The sequence below is a fragment of the Pantherophis guttatus genome, chromosome 5 (assembly GCF_059756535.1).
Source record: "Pantherophis guttatus breed Tessera chromosome 5, ASM5975653v1, whole genome shotgun sequence".
In the NCBI taxonomy this organism is placed as follows: domain Eukaryota; kingdom Metazoa; phylum Chordata; class Lepidosauria; order Squamata; family Colubridae; genus Pantherophis; species Pantherophis guttatus.
Genome location: NC_142067.1, coordinates 1406008 through 1429983, shown reverse-complemented (window position 1 = coordinate 1429983; position 23976 = coordinate 1406008). Strand labels below are relative to the sequence as shown.

The 23976-nt window shown below is 46.2% G+C and overlaps 1 protein-coding gene across 9 annotated transcripts in view; it reads right to left on the bottom strand.

Annotated features, from left to right (window-relative positions):
- ARAP1 (ArfGAP with RhoGAP domain, ankyrin repeat and PH domain 1) overlaps positions 1-23976 on the bottom strand; it is a 103378-nt gene that overhangs the window by 60423 nt on the left and 18979 nt on the right. For 8 of the 9 annotated variants that reach the window (XM_087895683.1, XM_087895686.1, XM_087895687.1 and 5 more), the window contains exon 2: positions 8631-9402. In XM_087895683.1, the coding sequence (XP_087751809.1) occupies positions 8631-9304 (674 nt within the window). In that variant the 5' untranslated portion in view covers positions 9305-9402. Of the gene's footprint in view, positions 1-1925; positions 2024-8630; positions 9403-23976 lie in introns of those variants that run through there. The other variant, XM_087895693.1, reaches the window with a different exon arrangement.

The following is a 23976-nucleotide window of genomic DNA, read 5'->3' as shown; positions in this document are numbered from 1 at the left end:
AACAATTCATCAGTGGAACAGCTTGCCACAAGAAAGTTATGGATGCTCTATCACTGGAGGTTTTCAAGAAGAGACTAGACAGCCATTTGTCTGGAATGGTAGAGGGTCTCCTGCCTGAGCAGGGGGTTGGACTAGAAGACCTCCAAGGTCCCTTCCAGATCTGTTATTCTGTCATTCATGGAGTGGTATGATTTGTTGATTTGGAAGGGACCACAAAGAGCCTTGGTAGTACAGTGGTTTAGTGCACCCTGTTATTAACACAGCTGCCTGCAATTTCTGCTGGTTCGAATCTCTCCAAGGCTCAAGGTTGACTCAGCCTTCCATCCTTTCTAAGGTAGGTTAAATGAGGACCCGGATTGTGGGGGCAATAAGCTGACTTTGTATAAAATATACAAAAGGATGAAGGCTATTGCTGAGCACATTGTAAGCTGCCCTGAGTCTCCGGAGAAGGGCGGCATATAAATCAAAATTAAAATAAAAAAAATAAAAAAAATGATCTTTGGAGGCCATCTAGACCATGGAAAAGGAGGAGAGAATAAGCGAGAGGCCAAGAATCCCGTGTGTGTGTGTGTGTGTGTGTGTGTTATGTTGTGTTGCTGGGTGCAATTCTCCTCCCCCTCCCTTCTCCCTGCCAGAGGCGCCTCCACCAGCTCAGCATTTCTGAAGACACAACATGGTTGTTTCACACCAGTGTTTATCTTTGTGGTTTCTCTCCCACTTTCTAAGTTTACCATTCCTGGGTCTGAAAAAAAAAGAATAAAAAGGGAAATAAAAGATAGTAAAAGTAAAGTAAAATAAAAAAAGTAGGGCACAGAATACAGTGTCGGAAGGGACCTTGGAGGTCTTCTAGTCCAACCCCCTGCTCAACCAGGAGACCCTGTTTGAGTGAAGTAAAATAAGAAGTAAAAAGTAAAATAAAATACAGGTAGACAGACAGACAGGTAGTCCTTGACTTTGAGCCCAACATTTCTGTTGCTAAACGAAACTTTTGTCAAGTGAACTGTGCCCCATTTTATGACCTGTCTTTCTACAGTTGTTAAGTGAATAAGGATAAGGATAAGGATAATTTTATTTCTATACCGCCCTTCTCCCGAAGGACTCGGGGCGGTGTACAGCCAGGTAAAAGCACAATACAAATATCACAATTTAAATTTAAAAAATTATTAACTAAAAAATTAACTAAATTTACTAATTAACTAAATTAAACTAAAAAACCCAAAAATTTAAGAATTCCAAATTTAAAACTCAATTTTTGAAGCTAGCTAGAATCACTGCAGTCGTTAAGAAAGTTACACGAATCTGGCTTCTCCATTGATTTTGCTTGTCAGGTGGTCACAGAAGGGGATCGCATGACCCCGGAGCTCTGCAACCGTCATAAATATGAGTCAGTTGTCAAGTATCTGAATTTTGATCATGTGTAACCACGGGGAATGCTCATAGGTGTGAAAAACAGTCATATGTCACTTATTTCAGAATCAGAATAGAGCTGGAAGGGACCTCAGAGGTCATGCAGTCCAACCCCCTACTCAAGCAGGAAACCCTATAGGGCCTATACCGTTTCAGACAAGTGGGTATCCAGTCACTTCTTAAAAGCCTCCAGGGATGGAGCCCCCACAACTTCTGGTGGCAAGCTGTTCCACCGGTTAATTGTCCTCACTGTCAGGAAGTTTCTTTGCACTTTTTCCAAAGTCTCAACATCTGTACTAGGTTGATAGGGGGGGCAAACATATTTTAATTCCACAACAGACCAATAACATTCGGAAGCGGCTTAAAAAGACCCTGCCCTAATTCTCAGAAGAATCATAAGAAAAAGGAGATTTAGAACAATCTGGCTTCTGAAATTCTATGATGAAAGCCAATTTGAATTGAATTGAATAAAATTCTGAATAAAACGTGAATAAAACTGCCTTCCCGTGCAGACTCACCCTGATTCACTGTCACACGTCAGCGGAGACCCATCATCCCCAGCCTGATATCCTCTCGGCTTGCTGAATTCCCCTTCCACGCTCTCTACACCAGCTAGAAAGCTACTTCCTTTGTTTTTCCTCTTACATTTGCATGATAATCTTAATAGATTCGCCGCAAAGCATGCGTGGAAAACCTGAGTTCCTTTTTCATTTCATTTTTGAACCGACTCTTAAATACAGCCTGGTTTTTGGTGTCATGTTAAGATGGGCCAGCAGGTGGCAGCACCTGCCTGATTCTACCTGAAGCTAAGCAGGGACAGTGGCGGTGAACACCTGGATGGGAGACCCCAAAAATACCAAATTACCGGTGGACCTCGATTCACAATCACTCATTGCTGACGGCTCAAAGTTACAACAGCACTAAGAAAAGTGATCCTCAAACTTACAACCGGTGTAGCATTCCTCATAGTCACATGATCAAAATTTGGGTACTTGGCTAACTGGCATGTATTTACAACGGTTGCAGCATCTGGGGGGCACCTGATCACCATTTGAGACCTTCCCAACAAGCAAAGTCAATGGGAGGGGGGGTGCCGGATTCGTTTCATGACTGTATAATTCACTTAACAACTGCAGTCATTCACTTAACAACCAAGAGAAAAAAGGTCGTAAAATTAGAGGCGTCTCACTGAATAACTATCTTGCTTCTGGTTCCTACTGTGGTCATAAGTTGAGAACTGTGCAAGTGGAGCTGGGAAAATATCACAGAATAATCCCACATACCATAAAACAAACTCTTCTGCATTTATCCTACTGTGAGACTCAGTTCTGTGATATCTCTAGAACATAGACTACTAGAGTTGGAAAGGAACTCAGAGGTCTTCTAGTCCACCCCCCTGCTCGAGCAGGAGACCCTAGACCCAGATTGGATCCTGCAACATTATCCTGGGACAGTATATTCACCTTCATTTGTGAGACATTATCCCATTTTGAGACAAATGGCTGTCCGGTCTCTTCTTCAAAACCTCCAGTGATGAAGCACCTACAACTTCTGGTGGCAAGCTGTTCCACTGGTTAATTGTCTTCACTGTTAGGAAGTTTCTCCTTTAATTCCAGGTTGCTTCTCTCCTTGATGAGTTTCCATCCATTGTTCCTGATCTTACCTTTTGGTGCTTTCCAAAATAATTGGAATCTATTTCCCTACCTGACCCTATTAGATAATATAAATGATCTATTCTTGATGTTTTTAAAAAAATGTTTCTTTGAGGATGTTCTCCTTGATGGGTTCCCATCCATCGCTTCTTGTCCTGACTTCAGGTGCTTTGGAGAATAGGTGGACCCAGGGGTGAAATCCAGCAGGTTCTAACAGGTTCTGGAGAACTGGTAACGGAAATTTTGAGTAGTTCGGAGAACCTAAATTATTTAATCCGGTTTTAATTATGTTTCTAACTTTTGTATCTATGTATTTTATTTTGTGCCTGTTCACCGCCCTGAGTCCTTCAGGAGTAGGGCAGTATATAAATTTAATAAAATAAAAAATAATAAATAAAAAATAACCGGCAAATACCACCTCTGGCTGGCCTCTGAGTGGGGTGGGAATGGAGATTTTGCAATATCCTTCCCCTGCCACGCCCACCAAGCCACGCCCACAGCAACCAGTATGGAAAAAATTTGGATTTCACCCCTGGGTGGACCCCCCCCCTTATTCCTTGGGGCAACCCCTCAAGTATTGGAAGAAGGCCATCATGTCACCCGTAGTCCTTCTCTTCCTTAGACTAGACATACACAGTTCTCTTAACCGTGGTTTGTATGTTTTAGTCTCCAGTCCCCTAATCCTCTTTGTTGCTCTTCTCTGCACTCTTTCAACCTAGAATGGGTGCTCCATCACTGGAGGTCTTCAAGAAGACATTGGAGAGCCATTTGTCTGAAATGGTTCCATGATGGCAAACCTGTGGCACGTGGAGCCATATCTGTGGGCACATGAGCATTGCCCTAGCTCAGCTCCAGCGTGCATGCGTGTGCCAGCCAGCTGATTTTCGGGTCTTCTGGGCCCACCAGAAGTCGGGAAATGGGCCTTTTTTGCAGATGAGACTTGAGTCAGGGGTTTCCGATTCCCTCCCTGGCCTGAGTGGTTTGTACAGATCTTCCCTTTCTTTGCACTTTTGAATCTTTCTTTGAATCTTGCTATTTCGAGGGCTTCCAGAGAAGGCCGGCCAGGAAACCACGTCTTCTCCTTTGCAACGTTTCTAAGGGGGCCACGTGGAGCCTGCCCTCTGCTTGTGCTCTGCAGCACCTTTTCTAGGGAAAAAGGAACAGGCTGCGTCTATTTTTCTGACCTTGAATGACGTGAACGACCACAAGGGAGCCCAACAATTATGTTCATTTAAATCGGAGGTCTTCAAACTTGGCACCTTTAAGACTTGTGGACTTCAACTCCCAGAATTCTCCAGCCAGCTGTGTTTGGCAGCTTTAAGACTTGTGGACTTCAGCACAGCTGGCTGGAGAATTCTGGGAGTTGAAGTCCACAAGTCTTAAAGGTGCCAAGTTTGAAGACCTCTGATTTAAACGGTCACAGAGGAAGAATGAAATGAGAATGAAATTATCTTCATTTTTTTTTTTCAGCTGCCAGAGGGAAAATCATCCCTTGGTCACGCAAAGCCTTTTTTTTTTTTTTCTGGTGTAAGTCCTCATCTTACGACCGCAATCAAGCCCAGAATTTCCATTGCTAAGTGAGTCATTTGTTAAGTGAGTTTTGCCCCATTTTAAGACCTTTCTTGTCACGGTTGTTAAGTGAATCTTGGCTTCCCCGTTGCTTGTCAGAAGGTCGCAAAAGGGGATCAAGTGACACACACCCCCGGGACGTCATAAATAGGAGTCAGGTGCCAAGCGTCTGGATGTAAATCATGTCACCACGGGGATACTGCAACTGTCGTAAGGGCGAAACATGTCATAAGTCACTTTTTTCAGTGCCGTTGTAACTTTGGACGGTCACTAAACGGACTGTTTTAAGTCAAGGACTACCAGAATACAATCAAGACTTCTTCATTTATTAATTTCCTGAGAAAATATATATATGACTGCCCAACTTAACAGAATAACAGAATTGGAACGGATCTGCTATGAAGTCCAAAAAGAGCATTTTTTCTCAAGTTTTGAAGACCACAGTAAACTCCTACAAGAAGGACAGAGAAATTCGCCTCTGTGCTTGGCGTCGGCTGCTAAGCGGAGACCACAAACCCCATCGTCCCCCATCCCATACGGCTCTCCACCGGCAGCGAAAAGGACTCAGCGACAGCGAGCAAACCCCTCTTCCGTCAATGCTCCCACACACAGATACACCCTGGACACTTCTGGAAAGGAACCACGTTGGTGTAGTGGTGGTTAAGGCACCAGGCTAGAAACCAGGAGATGGTGAGTTCTAGTCCCACCTTAGGCACAAAAGTCAGCTGGGAGATTTTGGGCCAATCACCAGGAGATGGTGAGTTCTAGTCCCGCCTTAGGCACGAAAGCTGGCTGGGAGACTTTGGGCCAATCACCAGGAGACGGTGAGTTCTAGTACTGCCTTAGCATGAAAGTCGGCTGGGAGACTTTGGGCCAATCAGGAGGAGCCGGTGAGTTCTAGTCCCGCCTTAGGCACGAAAGTCGGCTGGGAGACTTTGGGCCAATCACCAGGAGACGGTGAGTTCTAGTCCCACTTTAGGCACGAAAGTCGGCTGGGAGACTTTGGGCCAGTCTCTCTGTCTTAGCCCAGCCCACCTCAGAAGGTTGTTGTGGGGAAAACAGCCGGAGGGAGGAGTATTAAGTATATTCACCACCTGGAATTATTTATAAAAAGATTAAAGGTGGAATATAAGTGAAAGGACTTCTGTGCCTGGCCCTTTTTCCTTGCAACGGTTGGCCAACCACCTCTGGTTCAGGGCGTGATTACAACATGAGGCAGCACTTTCGTTCCAGAGAAGAAGAAATTTCCTTTTGCAAACGTTTCTGGTTGAGAAAAAACAGGGTTGGTTGGCAAAGCTGGTTGTTATGATAGTTAGGGGTGGATCTCAGGTCAGGCCAAGGAGGATTAAGGAGGCAGAATAACTGGTTAACAGGCCCAGAAGGCAAGGAACTGCCTCTTTCATTGGAAGAAGCCCAAGAAAAGGTCACAAAAGGCTTCTTGGGGAAAGAGTTGCAGAGAAGTTGACTGGAGATCTCAGAATAACAGAGTTGGAAGGGACCTTGGAGGTCTTCTAGTCCAACCCTCTGCTTAGGCAGGAAACCCTACACAATTTCAGACAAATGGGTGTCCAACATCTTCTTAAAAACCTCCAGTGATGGAGCATTCGCAACTTCTGGTGGCAAGCTGTTCCGCTGATTAATTGCTCTCGTGGTCAGGAAATTTCTCTTTAGTTCTAAGTTGGATCTCTCCTTGATGAGTTTCCACCCATTGCTTCTTCTCCTGCCTTCAGGGGCTTTGGAGAAGAGCTTGCCTCCCTCTTCTTTGGGGCAGCCCCTCAAATATTGGAAGACTGCCATCATGTCACCCCAGGTCCTTCTTTTCATTAAGCTAGACATCCCCAATTCCAATAACTGTTCTTTATATCTTTTCGCTTCCACCCCACTAATCCTCTTTATTGCTCTTCTCTGCACTCTTTCCAGAGTCTCAACATTTTTTTGTATATTATGGTGACCAAAACTAGATGCAGAATTCCAAGTGTGGCCTTACCAAGGCATTATCTGACGAGATCTGACGAGATCCGGCCATGAATGGTGTGAATGGGTTTTAATGTCTTTTAATGTTTTTAATTTCTAAATGTTTTAAAGTGATTTTTTGAGTGTATTGGGAGCCGCCCTGGGTCTTCGGAGAGGGGCGGCATATAAATTGAATAAATAAATAAATAAATAAATCATAAAGTGGCATTAGCACCAGAGGTGGGTTTCAGCAGGTTCTGACCAGTTCTGGAGAACCGGTAGCAGAAATTTTGAGTAGTTCGGAGAACCAGGAGTAAAAATTTTGACTGGCCCTGACACCATCTATTCTCTGCCTCCCGAGTCCCAGCTGATCGGGAGAAAATGGGGATTTTGCAGTAACCTTCCCCTGCCACACCCACCAAGCCACACCCACAGAATGGGTAGTAAAATATTTTTAAACCCACCACTGATTAGCATTTCACGTGATCTTGATTCTATCCCTCTGTTTATGCAGCCCAGAACTCTGTTGGCTTAGTTTAGCCCCAGGACCTGGAAGGCTTTGATGCTGACCACTAACACCTTGAGCTGGACCCAAAAGCAAATTAAAGCTAGATGCCAGGTTTGCCATCTTTGGCTTGATGCCTTGCTGGCATCCTGCCATCCAATGTTAGGGGGCAGGTGGGAGAGCTGGATCATATACAAGTGATTGTCCACTTAGGCTCCAAGATTCCTCTCACAGTTACTACTGTTGAATGAGGTATCACCTGTACTACACCTGGGCATTCGTTTCTCTTGCCTAAGTGTAGAACCTGACTTTTCTCACCACTCAATCTCTCCTAGGTTATTGCCGTGCAGGTGATCCTCGACTTATGACCACGATTTGAGCCTGACATTTCCGTTGCTAAGCAAGGCAGTTAGGTGTTGAGTGAGTCACGCCCCATTTTGCAAACTTTTTTTGCAAATAAGCAAATCATTGCAATACTTCAGTTAGTCACACGGTTGTTAAGTGAATCCGGCTTCCCCCATTGACTTTGCCTGCCAGAAGGTCCCAAAAAGAGGATCACGTGACCCACCCCCCACCCCGGACACTGGAACTGTCATAAGTACTATGAAGTACAGCGAGTTCTCGATTCGAGGAGGCACAGAGGGCGCCTCCAGTACTTAATTAAGTGGAAGGGCTACCCCTTGTCAGAAGCTTCCTGGGTGAAGAGCACAAACATCCAAGCTGACCGCCTCATAGCTAAATTCCATGCAGATCACCCGGGAGGGGGTGGGGTACCCCCTCAGAGGGGGTGAGGTACTAAACTTGTTGTTTATCTCACGCAGGCCCCGCTGGGAGAGTGAAGGGAGAGGGGCCGGATGTCAGCGCTTCGACGCTGGCATAAAGAGAGAGAGAGAGAGAGAGATAAGCTCTGAACTTTTGCCTGCTAAATCCCTTTGAAGTCGGGTTGTCATGGAAATGAAGGGGGGGGAGACATTCCTGGGAAATGACGAGACAAGAAGTCTGAAGAATGACTTGGAAGATAGCCAATGAGAAGCAGAGATTTGGGGATCGGAAAGGGAGGGATTGGGGGGCAAAAGGTCAATCTTGTCCGCATCAAGTCATGATCCGGTGGCTGTGCTCAATTAAAGAAAAGATTTCCTTAAAGATTGGCAGTTTGGAAATTCATTTATTTTGATATAGCATCGAAATCTGACATACATGCCAGTTGCCGAGTGTCTGAATTTTGAAAACGTGACCCTAGGGATGCTGCTCATTTAATGACTGCAGTGATTCGTTTAATAACTTAATGGGGCAAAACTCACTGAACAACAGAAATTCTGGGCTCAATTTTGGTCGTAAATCAAGGACTACCTGCATTGTGCCTACACCGTACCAAAATAATCCAAGTGTTACTTTCCTTTTTCTCACCTTCCGACTGAAAGCAAAGCCTATTTTAAGGGAACTCTTGTTGCTTGGAGACGCGTGGAAGTGTTTCTCGTCGCACACATACTAACACACGCTTACACACTCCCCTCCCTGTGTTGCACACACGTGTGTGAGCTTACCTTGGCTTGGCTTTCTGGGCCACCACCCTGGGGGGCAGCGTGGGGGGGCGCACGGGGACGGGCGGCTTGCTTTCCAGCTGGTGGCGTTTGGCGGGCAGAGGGGGTAGAGGGGGCTTGGCCCCCTCCTCCAGAAAGAGGGGGCTGAGCCTCTCGCCACCTATCTGCGGAGGAGGGTCCAATCCTGGGTCCAAGGAAGCATCCGCAAGGAGATCCGGGAACGAAGCGGAGAACTTGACCGGAGGGTGGCAAGTGGTCCTCGGAGGGATAGGGGGAGGAGTAAGGGGGAGGCCGGCGGGGGCTTCTGAACCCCGTTCTAGGGGCGACCCCTTGCTACTTGGTCCTGCCAAGTCCCGTTTGGCCTCTTGCTCTGGCAAGGAGGCAGCCGCACTCGAGCAAGTCCGGAAGATGTGGCGTTTCATGGGGATGGGTCTCCTCGGGGGCAGCTGGGGACCTCCGGAGACAGACGGCGACTCGGCGAAAACCTTCGTCAACCCGGAGAGGATGCGCTTGCGATGGCCGGGCAGCAGGACGCCGAAGCGGAGGAGAGCCTCATCGGTCAGGTGCTGGCAGTCCTGGAGGCATCTCAGCTGGTTCTGCTCGAAGGCCTCGGTGTACTGGTCCAGGCGGAGAGTTCGCAGCCACTCGGCCAGGGCAAGCGAAGGCCCCTCCGCCATGGCTCTGGGGGCGCTCAGCGGCTTCCTGGCCAGCAGCTCAGATCATGCCTCTCTCTCTCTCGTCGGCGGGTTCTCAGGATCCCCGAGGACAGCGAGCACTGCGGGAGGAAGGAGAGCAGCCCCATCAGCGGCCAAGCCTCGCACCACCAACCCTGAAGGGCACGATCACCAGAAAGATCTGCACATCTGCAAAAACATGTGGCATTTCATGGGGATTGGTCTTCTCTTTCTTTCTTTCCTTCCTTCCTTCCTTCCCTTCCACCCTCCCTTGTAGCTTCCTTCCTTCCTTCCTTCCCTCCTCCCACCCTTCCTTCTAGTTTTCTTCCTTCCTTCCTCTTCCTTCCCTTCCAGCTTCCTTTCTTCCCTCTCTCCCTCCTAGATTGCTTGCTTCCTTCCTTCCTTTGCTCCCTCCTAGCTTGCCCTGCTTGATTTGTTCTTCCTTCCTTCCTTCCTTCCTTCTTTCCTTCCTTCTTTCCTTCCTTCCTTCCCTCTCTCCCTCCTAGATTGCTTGCTTGCTTGCTTCTTTCCTTCCTTCCTTCCTTCCTTCCTTCCTTCCTTCCTTCCTTCCCTCTCTCCCTCCTAGATTGCTTGCTTGCTTGCTTCTTTCCTTCCTTCCTTCCTTCCCTCTCTCCCTCCTAGATTGCTTGCTTGCTTCTTTCCTTCTTTCCTACCTTCCTTCCTTCCTTCCTTCCTTCCTTCCTTCCCTCTCTCCCTCCTAGATTGCTTGCTTGCTTGCTTCTTTCCTTCCTTCCTTCCGTCCTCCCTCCCTCCCTCGTCTCTTCCTAAAAGACTTTCAAATCTAACTCTTTTTTGGAACCGAGTCCCCAGAATGCCAAAAATGTTGAAATACAAGAAGCCGAGCCGGTCTCTCTACCAGGGGAAGGAAAGGGCTGTGCTGAGTCGTTTGGGCAGATGAAGGGCACTGCAGTGGCTTCTGGGAGTTGTAGTCCAGCAGGATTAAAGTTGCCAAGTTTTAGAGACCACTAAACATTATAAACCCGCATATACCAAATTTAAAGTTTTAAGAGTGAAAGTTTTGAGTAAGGATTCCAGGCTGTTTTCCCTGCTTGACCCCTCAAGCCCATCCACCCCCCGTCTCTCTCTGACCCTTGACCTCGCTCGAGACCCCTTGTGATACAAACACCCACATTATCCCATGTTTCTTCCTTCAGTCCCCTTTCTTCCCTGACTGCCCCTTGCCTCATTTCTGCTTTTGCAAGAGACCCTCGGCAGATTTTGCTGAGAGCGAGATCTTCTCCAAAAGTCATTTCCTGTGGCTATAAATAAGAAGCCCAAATTCCCCCACCACCATTCTCCTTCTCCCATCCAGTCACACTTCTCTGACTCACCGACACTTCTTTGCACGTTTACACACATCCGAGCACAATCCCGACACCGGATCACCGACCCTGAACACTGCAATGGCCGCCCTTTGGCGTGCTAGTAGTCCTCACCTTACGGCCAGATTTGAGCCCCAAAGTTTGGTTGCTAAGTGAGACATTTGTTAAGTCAGTTTCGCCTCACTTTTTTGCCGCAGTCATTAAAGTGAATCGCTGCCTTTGTTAAGTTAGTAATACGGTTGTTAAGTGAATCTGACTCCCTCCATTGACTTTGCTTGTCAGAAGGTTGCCAAAGGTCATAAATATGAGTCAGTGGCGAAGCGTCTGAATTTTGATCACGTGACCCTGGGGATGCTGCGACGGTCATAAGTGTGAAAAACGGCCTTAAGTCACTTTTTTCACTGCTGTGTAACTTCAATCAATCATTAAATGAACTGGGTTTTTTTTTCCCCAAATAATATTTAGTTTATTCAAGAAAAGTTAAAATACAAAACACTAAATGAACTTTTAAGTCAAGGGCCTCCTTTAAAAGCCCCAGGGAGTCTTCTGAATGCAACGCTCTCTTAAGCGGAGGGGAGAGGAGATCTGGTGCCTTCCCCCCTTTGCAGGGATGCCAATACCCATCATCCCCAGCACCCAAGGTTGACGTCCAAGCCATCCAAAGAGACAATATCAGGGGAAGTTAAGGTTTTTTGGGGAGGGAAGGTGGGGGGTTTTGGGGGGTCTTGCCAACCTGACCTTTGGATCGGAAAGCCTGGATTATTCGCCAGGCAACTTTCTTATTTTTAATGTTGTTTGTTTACAAAGAGGAACCCACGGGAAATATCACAAAAATGGGAACAAGGGTTGAGAAGGAAGTCAGCGCGTTTCACACAGAAACGTAGAAAACCGGCAGCCGACCGAAGGCGCCATCGAGTTTGCCCCCCCCCTCCCCAAGTTCTATTTTGGTTGGTTCCCTTTCTTTGCTTTTCTTTTTCATTCATTCATTCGTTATTTTTAATGATCTGTATATTTGACTGCTTTTTTTTTTTACTTGATTCTGTAGCTTATATTTTTAGGTCGTCCTTGGCTTACAGCCCAAAATGAATATTGCTCACTGAGAGGTGGTTGAGAGAGTTTTGCCCCGTTTTACGACCTTTCCTGCCGCCGTTGTTAAGTGAATCAATGCAGTGGTTAAGTTAGTGACACAGTCGTTAAGTGAATCCAGCTTTCCCTTTTGATTTTGCTGGTCAGAAGGTTGCCAAAGGGACAATCACATGAGCCCGAGAAGACTGCAACCGTCGTTAAGTACATGCCAGTTTCCAAGCATCTGAATTTTGGTCACGTGTCCACGGGGATGCTGCCACGGTCGTAAGTGTGAAAAAAGGGTCCTAACTCACTTTTTCAGTGCCATCGTAACTTCGGTCACTAAATGAACTGTTGTAAGTCGAGGACTAGCTGTATCTCGTATTATTTTACAGGCAGTCCTCGACTTACGAACATAGTGGAGCCTTTCTGTTGCTAAGCAAGACAGTTGCTAAGTGAGAACCTTGCCCTGTTTTACAACCTTTCTGACTGCTTTCAGAAGGAAGGACCCCGTCTGAAAAGGCTGCCTTTTCCCCTAGATATTTTTGCTGAATGCAGGATAAAAATACCCTGGCTGAGCTTATTTTAGTTTCCGGGAACGTTCGCAAGGCGAGATGTCATCCCAGCACGTGGCCCCCAGCTCTTTCCCAACCCCAAAGCCTCCTCCGGTGACCCCCCTCACCCGTCCCCCCCCCTCACCCGTCCCCCTGCTGCTTCCTCCGCTGGCTGGGCGGTTGGAGCATTGACTGCTACCTTTTGACGCTTTCGGTTCCTCTATTCCGTAAACTGAACTCAAATAAGCCCCTTTTTCTCAGCCGTTCTGTCGTGCAGAGGGTCCTCGACTTACGGCCACGACGGAAGCCAGCATTTCGGTGGCTTAAGCTGTGAAATTGGCCCCACTTTACGGCCTTCCTCCCCACCGTTGTTAAGTGAATCCCTGCAATGGTGAAGTTAGTCACACGGTTGTTAAGTGAATCTGGCTTCCCTGCGGACTCTGATGGTCAGGAGGTCGCAAAAGGGGATCACGTGACCCTGGGGGCACGCGGCAGCCGTCATAAATACGAGTCGGCTGGCAAGTGTCCGAATTTGGATCAGGTGACCATGGGGGATGCTGTAACAGTCGGAAGTGTGAAAAACAGTCCCAAGTCCCCTTTTTTCAGGGCCGTCGTAACTTCGAACAGTCACTAAATGAACTGTTGTAAGTCAAGGACTGCCTGTTTTCTGTTACTCTGCTTGGATTTTCTATTTTCGGAAAAGCTTTGCGAAGAATAATGGCAAAAATGGGACCTGGATTAACTTCTCTATTTCCTTTTTTTTCTGTTTTAGAATTGACCCACAAATCCATTCACACCAATCTGCTGGTTTTGCAGCCCCCACCCAGCCCCCTCCCCACCAACCTCGGCAGGAAGGAAGCCCCGGTCAGGCAGGAGTCCCTACCCACCCCAGCCCATGGCTGGATGGTGGCCTTCGCCCTCGCCACTGTCTCCCCTGACCCCGTGGCCCCTCCGTGTGACTCACGCCAACAAGAGGACATCGTTCGATGCTCCTCAGGAAACTACCACAATTTGCCAAAGCCACAACCGCCTTGCTAAGGTTGTGGGAAGTTTCACGTTTGCAAAAGCTCTGGTCAAGTGGCAAGGGGTTCCCCAGACGCCTTTACACAGTCAGAGAAGTGACTGTCACGCGGACATCCGGTTTCAAACGCCAGCAGAGCGCAGAGGGTCTGGATGCGACTCACCCACAAAGCACAATCCCGAGGGAGGAGGGCAAAAGAGTCAAGATGGTGGCTTTGAATGATACTCACAGACACACACACAAAAATGTCCCTTGCAGGTCTACTCTGAAGTAGATCCCTGCAGTTCAATGGGATGAGGACAAATGCCATTTTAGCCATCGGATCATCCTCGCAAATCAGCTGCTATCACTTTTTTTTAACCTTTGAAGATTAAAAATACAGTTGTAACATATATGGATATATCCATAATTTTGTATATATTAGGGGTGGAAACCCTTTGAGAGCTGCATGCAACGAAATTTCCTTTTTAATGTATGCCTATTAGTGTACATTCAAAATTCAAAGTGACAATAAAGCTATTATTCTATTCTATTCTCTACTGTATTCTATTCTATTCTACCCTATCCTATTCTATTCTTTTCTTATTTATTCATTTATTCTGTCATGTTTATGTTATATATATTAGTGGAGACCCTTTGAGAGCTACGGGCAATAAAATTTCCTTTTTAATGTATGTCAATCAGTGCACATTCAAAGTGACGAAGTTATTATTCTATTATTTATTTATTTATTTTATTGGTTCGATTTATATGCCACCCTTCTCCGGAGACTCAGGGCGGCTTACAATGTTTTAAGCAATAGCCTTCATACTTTTGTATATACCTGCTTAATAGGGCTTTCGGGGGCCCCCTAAGTGGTGTTCTTTTTTTTTTTTTTTTTTTTTTAATTTGATTTATATGCCGCCCTTCTCCGAAGACTCAGGGCGGCTTACAATGTGCTCAGCAATTTTTTATACAAAGTCAGCTTATTGCCCCCACAATCCGGGTCCTCATTTTACCTACCTCGAAAGGATGGAAGGCTGAGTCAACCTTGAGCCTGGTGAGATTCGAACTTGCAGTAATTGCAGGCAGCTGGTGCTAATTAACAGCACTTTAGTCTGCTGCGCCACCAAGGCTCTGTTATGATGTTATTCTATTGTTCTATTCTACAATGGAGCCCAAAATTTCTGTTGTGATGTGAAACATTTGTTAAGTGAATTTTGCCCTGAATTCAGACTTACAACCATATGATTTGCTTAACAACCACACAATGGTGTGGTTGCTATGAGAGCCTAATGACTTTTGTAAAAACGGTCATAAAATCAAGTCATGTGACGATTCGACTTACGACCTCAATGAGTTACCACCACAATTCTGGGGGCTCAATTGTCGCCGTAAGTGGAGGACTATGCCGCCTGGTGAATTCTAGGAGTTGAAGTCCACCCTTCTTAAAGTGGCTGAGATTGGGAAACGCTAATTTAGGAAACGGAAAGTGATGCAATTAACTGCCAACCAACCTCGGATGCAAGAATGGAATGAAATATCATCAGTGTTGTATAAAATATATATTATATTGCTGCAATGCACATGATTATGACTTTTTAGCCCTCCAAAAGGTTTCAGCAAGGAGTAAAGCTCAGGAATACTTTAAAAAAAAAACTAAGACGCTTAAAAATTCTGCAAAAAAAGGGATTTTTTTTGCCAGAGAAAATACCAAACCCCCTCTCCCCCCCGTGCGGTGCAGCTGCCATAAGCACTAAAGGGGGCTTGTTCTCCAGACCGCTTGCCTGCCAAGGGCCGGGGGGTCAGGGAGAATTTCGGACTTCCTTCCCTCGGCCTTGAATGGGGAGCTGTGTTGAGGCCCCTCCTCTCGTCTCCTCTGCCCCCAATCTTGCAAAACTCAACCCTGCCCAAGATGGCTAAAAAACGTTTGAAAGCCACTGAAGGACAGAAGCAGCCAAGAGGTCCAAGGAAGGAGGAGCCCAAAGGCAAGAGAGAAGAACGGGCAGAAAATCCACAGGTCGGGTCACAAAGAGGAACCGGGATTGTGGAATCCTAGGGCTGGAAGGGACCTTGGAGGTCATCTAGTCCGTCTCCCTGCCCAAGACAGGAGAACTTTATACCAACCTGGACCAATGGTTATCCAGTCTGTTTTTGAGAAGCTCCAAAGATGGAGCACTCACAACAAGCTGTTCCATCGATCTATGGAGAGGAGGGTGTGGGTGTGAGAGAGACAGACAGACAGACAGACAGACAGACAGATTAGATAGATGAGGGAGGCAGGGAGGAAAGGAGGGAGATCAGGGGGTTGAACAAATACCTCCAAGGACCTTCCAAATTCCAACCCTGTTATTCCATCCATCCATCCATCCATCCATCCATCCATCCATCCATCCATCTATCTATCTATCTATCTATCTATCTATCTATCTATCTATCTATCTATCCTTTTATCCATCTATCTATCTATCTATCTATCTATTCATCCATCCATCCATCCATCCATCCATCTCTATCTATCTATCTATTCATCTATCTATCTATCTATCTATCTATCTATCTATCTATCTATTCATCCATTCATCCATCCATCTCTATCTATCTATCTATTCATCCATCTATCTATCTATCTATCTATCTATTCATCCATCCATCCATCCATCCATCTCTATCTATCTATCTATTCATCTATCTATCTATCTATCTATCTATTCATCCATCCATCCATCCATCTCTATCTATCTATCTATTCATCTATTCATCTATCTATCTATCTATCTATCCATCCATCCATTCATCCATCCCTATCTATCCATCCATCTCTATCTATCTATTCATCCATCCATCCATCTTTATCTATCGATTTATCTATCTATCTATTCATCCATCTATCTATCTATCTATCTATCTATCTATCTATCTATCTGTCTGTCTATCTATTCATCCATCCATCCATCCATCCATCTTTATCTATCTTTTTTTATCCATCTTTATCTATCTATTCATCCATCCATTCATCCATCCATCTCTATCTATCCATCATCCATATATATCTATTCATCCATCCATCCATCTCTATCTATCTATCCATCCATTCATATCCATCTATCTATCTATCTATCTATCTATCTATCTATCTATCTACCTATCTATCGTTTTATCGTTCTATCGTTCTATCAATCAATCATTCTCTATCCTATGCATCTATCCCACATAGGATCATAAGGCTGGAAGGGACCAAAGCAGATGTCCAAAGCAGGAGACCTGATGCCATCCTGGACAAATGTCCAAGGAGACATTTTCTGACAACGAGAACAATTCATCAACGGAACAGCTTGCCACTTGGACTTGTGGGTGCAACAGACTGGACAACCATTTGACTGGGATGGTATATAAGGTCTCCTGCCCCTGAGCAGAGGGTTGGACTAGAAGACCTCCGAGGTCCCTTCCAGCCCTAGGATTCTACGTGGCAATTGTCCACCGCGCTGGGGATTAAAACACAAAGCGTCCCAGTGAAATCAGATTAGACCCAGAGCTGGAGGAAGTGTGTTGCGTCTATCATGGCTGGCTTTTGTGTTTATTTCTTCCTCTCTTAATTAGTGCAAACCTCTTAATGAGATTTCATGTGGTGCTGGCGTGCAAGGGAGCCTGTTCCAGGGAGCTGATTAAGCTTAACGTGTTTATGTCTAATAGATCAGCCATGCTCGGCTCGGCTCTGCTTGCTATAATTTCATTTGCCAGATGCCCGTCCCGGGTTAGCCAACTTACTTCCCTTCCCAGGGACAGTCTTCATGCCCCCTTCCAGGTGTGCAAGCGGTCCCCTCCCAAGCAGAACGACTGCAGAGAACACCAGGAGTGAAAGTACCTGGAGTTCATTTAGCGGCCACACAATTCACTTAACAACTATGCCAAAAAAGATTGTAAAATCAGGCATGACACAATGAGCTGCCACCTGGCTTGGAAAGAACGGTCCCAATTTGTGGTCGTAAATCCAGGACTGCCTGTAGCAAAGTTGGCAGCTTTAAGCTCTGTGGACTTCAATTCCCAGAATTCCCCAGCACCACCGAGATGGAAAAACGCTATCCTTATAACAATAAAATACAATTTACAACACTTCATTTAGTGACCGTTCGAAGTTACAAGGGCACTGAAAAAAGGAACTGATGGCCTCTTTTCATACTTACGACCGTTTGCATGGTGGAGCAAATGCAACTCCGACCCGTGGTGTCACATGATCCAAATTCAGAGGCTTGGCAACTGGCATGTACTTATGACGGTTGTGGTGTCCCGAGGTCACGTGATCCTCTTTTGCGACCTTCCCACAAGCAAAGTCATTGGGAAAGCCAGATTCGCTTAACAACCGTATTCCTCACTTAACAACTGGAGTGATTCACTTAGCAGCCGAGGCAAGAAAGGCTGTAAAATGGGGCAATGCAGTGGAAATGTTGGGCTTGCTTGTGGTTGTAAGTTGAGGATTACCTGTAGGCTTCCGGTCCGCTTCCCGAGCTGGCCTACCTCAAAGGGCTGCCAAAATTAAACCTAGCTGGGTCTAGTGATGCACCATGCTCCACTGTTTCCCACCTCTGGGGAAGATGCCACTTGTAGGGCAGGGTTCTCCAAACGTGGCCCCTTTAAGACTGGTGGGCTGACTGGGGAATTCTGGGAGTTGAAGTCCACAAGTCTTAAAGGGGCCACATTTGGAGTCTAGGGGTTTGCTCCACAATGCAAACCAGGGAGGGGTGGGCTTCGTTCCCCCCGCCCAAGAAACAAAGGCCAGTCCTTAATAGGTCCTTGCCCACCGTCCTGAGGGAAGGCAAGCCCCCTCCCCAAAGGAAACAGGACCACTTTCCTGTTCATAGGACTTGTGCCTCCTATCAGCTGCCCCACAGGCAGACATTCAACAGGGTAGTCTCTCCTCTCTGGGGAATTTCAGTTGGTCAAGCGTGTCGCCCTATAGCGGAAGGAACCCTACAAAACGCCAGCAGCTGCTTTGCATACCTTCACTTCCTGCTGTATAAATACACATACACCCTCATTCAAAACCGTGCAGAACAGCAGAAAAATACATATTTATAAGTGGTGGTGGGTATTTTAAGACTAGCTTCCTGACCAGAGGGTATGGCTGTCATGGTCACCCAGGGTTCAAACAGCCTTTTCCAGCTTGGCACCAAAGTCTCAGGTTGCGTGCCATGAATTCAAGTGCCTTGGGTTTGATTTGCCCCACCGAATCAGCCTGATCGGTGGTGGTTTATTCAATAAACCATGATTAAACCATGGCTTTTGATGCAGATGTGAAATCAGAGGGTGGGATTAGGAATCCTAGTTTGGCCAGGGATTTCTCAGGGGAAATTTGCCTCTTAGCTTCCTCTTCCTCACCAAAGATCAATGAAGACCCCACCCCCAAGAAGAAGATCAATACAATATCAGTGTAATCAATACCCCAAACAATGGGCTTAAACTACCAGAGTAGGGGCAAAGATTGCTGGGCCAGCCTTGGAAACCAGGTTCCAGCATCCTTAGCCCCAGATGGTTGTTGGTTTGGGGTGGGGGGAGGAGAGAATACAGCTAACCCTTGCTTAGTGACCAGAACTGGGAACGACGACAACAGACATTAAGCAAAGTGGTCGCTAAGTGAAACTATGATTGTGCTTGCTATCTGGCAGCCTACAAATGTCGGCAATGCAAGGACATTTTTATCACCATTGTAGCTGCAAACGGTCGCTAAATGAGGCAGTTGCTTAATGGGGATTCCCTGTATTAAGCATATGGCCTCAAGTTCCTGGCAAGATAGAAATCTAACCCACATAGACTTCTGGGAGTTGAAGTCCACCCATCTTAAAGCATGCCGGCTGGGGAATTCTGGGAGTCGAAGTCCATCCACTTTAAACCTGCCACGGTTGAGAAGCACTGAATTAAAGGTTTCCCAATTTGATGACCACAATCCATCTTTCAAGACAAAACCGAAACATGACGAGGGAGTTCCATCAAAGGCCCATGACTTCCCAGGATGTGATTCATTCACACACCCGTTACAGGAGGCCCAACCGAGCGGCCCCGAAGCACCACCCAAAGAAGAGACCTCGGGCACAGAGGCCAAAAACGAGGGGGGGGGTTTTCCCAGCATGCTGTCACTTCTGCATCCTCTAAAAATGTGAGAAATCAGCAAAGCTGCAGAGCCCCGCCCTGGAATAGGCCCCCACAGGAGTTGCCCGCAAGAAGACTCCTGCAGGCAATTCCCTAGGCTGTAAATCTGCAGTGCAAAAACAACCCATTTTCAGAAAACTCCACCACTGCATTCCTTGTATCGTCCGTGCTCTTTTGTTTTCACCTTTTTATTTCTCTAATTGTTCATTTTAATGCTTTTCTAATTATGCTTTTATGCTATTGCAAGCCGGCCAGAATCACATTGAGGGGGGGGGGGGCTTTCAAAAACTGTAGTGAATTCCTGAAAGCCGGGCAATCAAGACCGATGGCCATCAACAAACACATAGAGATAAGTAACATCTACACATCATTCAAAAGAGACAAGCAAAGAGCTAAAAACAAGACCAAACTACCCCCATATCGGCAATCATCACTAAACAGAGATTAACACCAGGATTAACTCTAAACCAACAATGAAGGGATAAACCGACACTACCCCAATCAAGGAATTAGCAACTCAGACAAACAATCAAGCAGTAAACAATAGTCTAATCAAGGAACCACCAAGAATTGATGGGGAAGGGAGGTGTATAAGCAGAGAGCAAACCCACCCACCCCCATTCCAGCACATTCCCTTGTGGGCTCATGAAAAACCTGCAAGAAAACCACCAAGCTCACAGTTGTTGTCGTCCTCCTCCTCCTTCTCCTCCTCTTCATTCTCTCCATAAACCCCTCTCCCTTCCAACACTGATGATGCTACCTAGTTTGATCATGAAACGTCTGTGAGAAAGCCACCAAGCTCAGAGAGCATCAAGGACCCCATAAATAATAAATAGGTCCCTTTAAAAATTTTGCACCAGCCTGTCCCAAACTGGAAATGCCATTTCACTTCCAGAATTCATAGGCTAAGATTTGCTCTCTGTTTCTGCAACTAGCCAAAGGAGACTCTTTGAAGTCTGGGGGGGGGGGGAGAGTAAAAATATATATATATCATGATTTCTTTTCCTTTCCAAGAGGAGAAACTGAGGCTCACAAGGGGAGGGGTCCAGCCATCCCATCAAGGAGAAATCCACAAATAATCAAAGGTACCGAACAGAAGAGAATATCTGTAACTCAAAATTGAACTGTGGAGTCCTTGGAGCTCTGTCAGCTTTCTTGCAGACATCTCATTACCCAACTAGGGCATATCATCAGTGCTAGAGGGGAAGGGGTTTAAAGGGAGGAGGAGGAGACTGTGGGCTCCTTGAGCTTGGTGGTTTTCGTGCAGACATTCCCGTCAAAGGATCCTCCCAAATTCCTCGTGTCTTCTGGACACATCAACCTGCCTTCTCCTAGCCACCTAAGCCAGCATCTAATTCCTTTTTCCTATCAACAGCTTCTTTTCTCCCCATAAAGTTTCACTCTCAGATTGAAACATCACTAAGAAAAAGCCAGGAAATGGACCAGACAGGACTAGTAACATTTTTTCTTTCCCCTTTATTTCTTAGAAATGAAGAAATAAACCCAAAGCTTTCTGCTAAATGGTTTGCAGGTGCAAAAATTAGGCCCCCGGGTCATGGAAAAAGTATTTACAAACTGGCCAATTTTAGAGGTGTTAAAGACACAAGCGGCTTTTTTATTTTATTTTTATTTTTTTTGCACAAACCAGTTTTAGAGGTGGAAGGAAGTGAAAGGTGTTAACAGATGCCATGTGGCCAGACATGAAATCTGAAGCGAAACAAAAAACCTCTCTGTAATGGGACCCCAGGAGAAAAACTCATCCATCTCCAAACTTCAAAAGCATCCAAAATCACCAAGCGGAGGAGATTGTGAGCCAAACTAAAAAGCTACCTGCAGATTTTATTCACAGGTGAGATACAGTAGGACTATCCCATAGAACAGGGGTCTCCAACCTTGGCAACTTTAAGCCTGGAGGACTTCAACTCCCAGAATTCCCCACCCAGCTTTGCTGGGTGGGGAATTCTGGGAGTTGAAGTCCTCCAGGCTTAAAGTTGCCAAGGTTGGAGACCCCTGCCATAGAAGAGAATATCTGTAGCTCAGGGTTGAGTTGTGGGTCCCCCTTGGTGCTCTCTGAGCTGAGTGGTTTTCTTGCAGACATTTCATGACCCAACTAGGGAACATCATCAGTGCTAGAAGGGAGTGAGGGAAACATAGAGCAAACCCCACTCCCTTCTGATGACGTAACCTAGTCAGATAATGAAACATCTGCATGAAAACAACCAAGCACCAAGTACTTCACAGCTGCCTCCTCCCCTCCTCCTCCTTCCCCCTTCTAGCACTGATGATGTTACCTAGTTTGGTCATGAAACATCTGCAAGAAAACAACCAGACTCAGAGAGCAGCAATGATCCATAATCTTGCCCCTGCTGCTACTCTTCCTCCTCCTCCTCTTCTTCTTCTCCTTCACTGTGCAACCCCCCTCCCCTTCTAGCACTGATTATGTTCCCTAGTTGGGTCACGAAATGTCTGCCAGAAAATAGAGAGCACAAAGGACCCCACAGTCCTCCTCCTCCTCCTCCTGCTCTCCCTGCAAACCCTCCTCCCTTCTAGCACTGATGATGTTCCCTAGTTGGGCCACGAAAAGTCTGCAAGAAAACCACCCAGCTTAAAGACCACCAAGGACCCCACATAGCAGAACTATCCACCATGAAACCCAGAAGCTAATTCAGACCTCCCTGCTCAGCTGAAATCTCCCAAAATCCTACCACGATCGGGCTTCTCCAAAGCGAAAGCGTGGAAAAACCTCCATTAAATCCGATCAGAAGGTGTGAAGTCCCAAAAATGCTGCTTAGGACTTGGTTTGGGCCCCCCCCCCAAAAAAAACCCCTCTCACTTTTCATCCTTTCAGGGTCTTGTTTAAGGGTTAGTTGCATCTGAATTTCTAGATACCATTGAACAGAAAGGACTACATATCCTCTCCTTGAACCCAGGGAGTGGGGAAAAACCCAAATACACTACAGTGTTTATAAACTGTGGTCACTTTAAGACGGAGGGACTTCAACTCCCAGAATTCCCCAGCCAGCGTTGCTGGCTGGGGAATTCTGGGAGTTGAAGTCCCACCCGTCTTAAAGTGACCACGGTTAACAAACACTGCATTACTAAATCTATTTCAAACTAAAGGGGGGAAAAGGGAAAAATTCGAGCCACCAAACCTCTCCATTTTGCCTGCTCACGTTGCCGGTTCTCAAGATTTGCTTTCTCAAGACTTCTGAATAATCGTGCAAGGACGTTCGTCTTCGGAGACCTCCGATCGCGAAAAAAACCGCAGAGAAGGAACTGAGAAAGCCAGAAAACACCCAGAAGTCCTCTACAAAAAAAAAGAAAAAAATCTCGTGCGTCGTAGGGAGAAAGTCAAAGGTCTTGCAAGCGCCACTCCCAGCCCCTTAAATCACAGGAAGCCTCAGCCCATTGGCTCCGTCAGAATAAAAGGAATAAAAGGCTGGCTGAGAATTAAAGAGATTAATTCCTTTTTTTCCCCACCTTAGAACGTTATTAAAGTCGAGTGTTTCTTTCCTTCCTTGTATTTATTCATCCGATTTGAAAACCAGCCGTCTCCCTTTACAAGGGACCCTGAGTAGAAAATACAGGTAGTCCTCGTCTTACAACAGTTCATTTAGTGACCATTCCAAGCTACCAGGGCACTGAATAAAGTGATTTACGGTCATATTTACAGATTAACAGAGTTGGAAGGGACCTTGGAGGTCATCTAGTCCAACCCCCCCGCCCAAGCAGGAGACCCTACACCATTTCTGACAAATGGCAGTCCAGTCTCTTCTTTGAAATATTTCACAGTTACGACCGTCGCAGCATCCCCAGGGTCACATGATCGAAATTCGGACGCTTGTCGTATTTACAACACTTGCAGTCACCGTGGCAAGGAAAGTCGCAAAATGAGACAAAACTCACTTCATTTGCTAAATGTTTCATTTAGCAACAGGAATTTTAGGCTCAATTGTGGTCGTAATTCAAGGACTATCTGTACAAGGGTCCTTGAAGTACAGCCATTTGTTTAATGTCCGTTTGAAGTCACAACAGCACTGGAAAAAGTGATTTAAGACCTGTCCTCGCACTTACAGCCACTGCAGCATCCCCACACTCACAGGTTCAAAATTCAGACGCTTGGCCACTGACTCGTATTTATGACGGTTGCAGTAGTCCTGGGGTCACATGATCCCCTCTTTGCGACCTTCCGACAAGCAAAGTCAACGGGGAAAGCCAGATTCGCTTAATGACCGTGTGACTAACTTAACAACTTCAATGATTCACTTAACATCTGTGGCAAGAAATACAAAATGGGGCAAAACTCCCTAAACTGTCTTGCTTAGTAATAGAAATTTAGGGCGAAACTGCAGGCATAAGCCGAGGATTGCCTATCCAACGAAAATAAAGATTTTATTTAAAAAAGGAACTCGTGCAGGATGAGCAGAAGAGAGGGGAAAAAACAAGCATTGACTTCCGACACTTTCCAGTACGATAAAGTGACTAATTAAAGATTACAGTTAATTACATTTTGCATTGATGTGTATTGACTACAGGGCAGGGGTGAAATCCAGCAGGTTCTGACAGGAT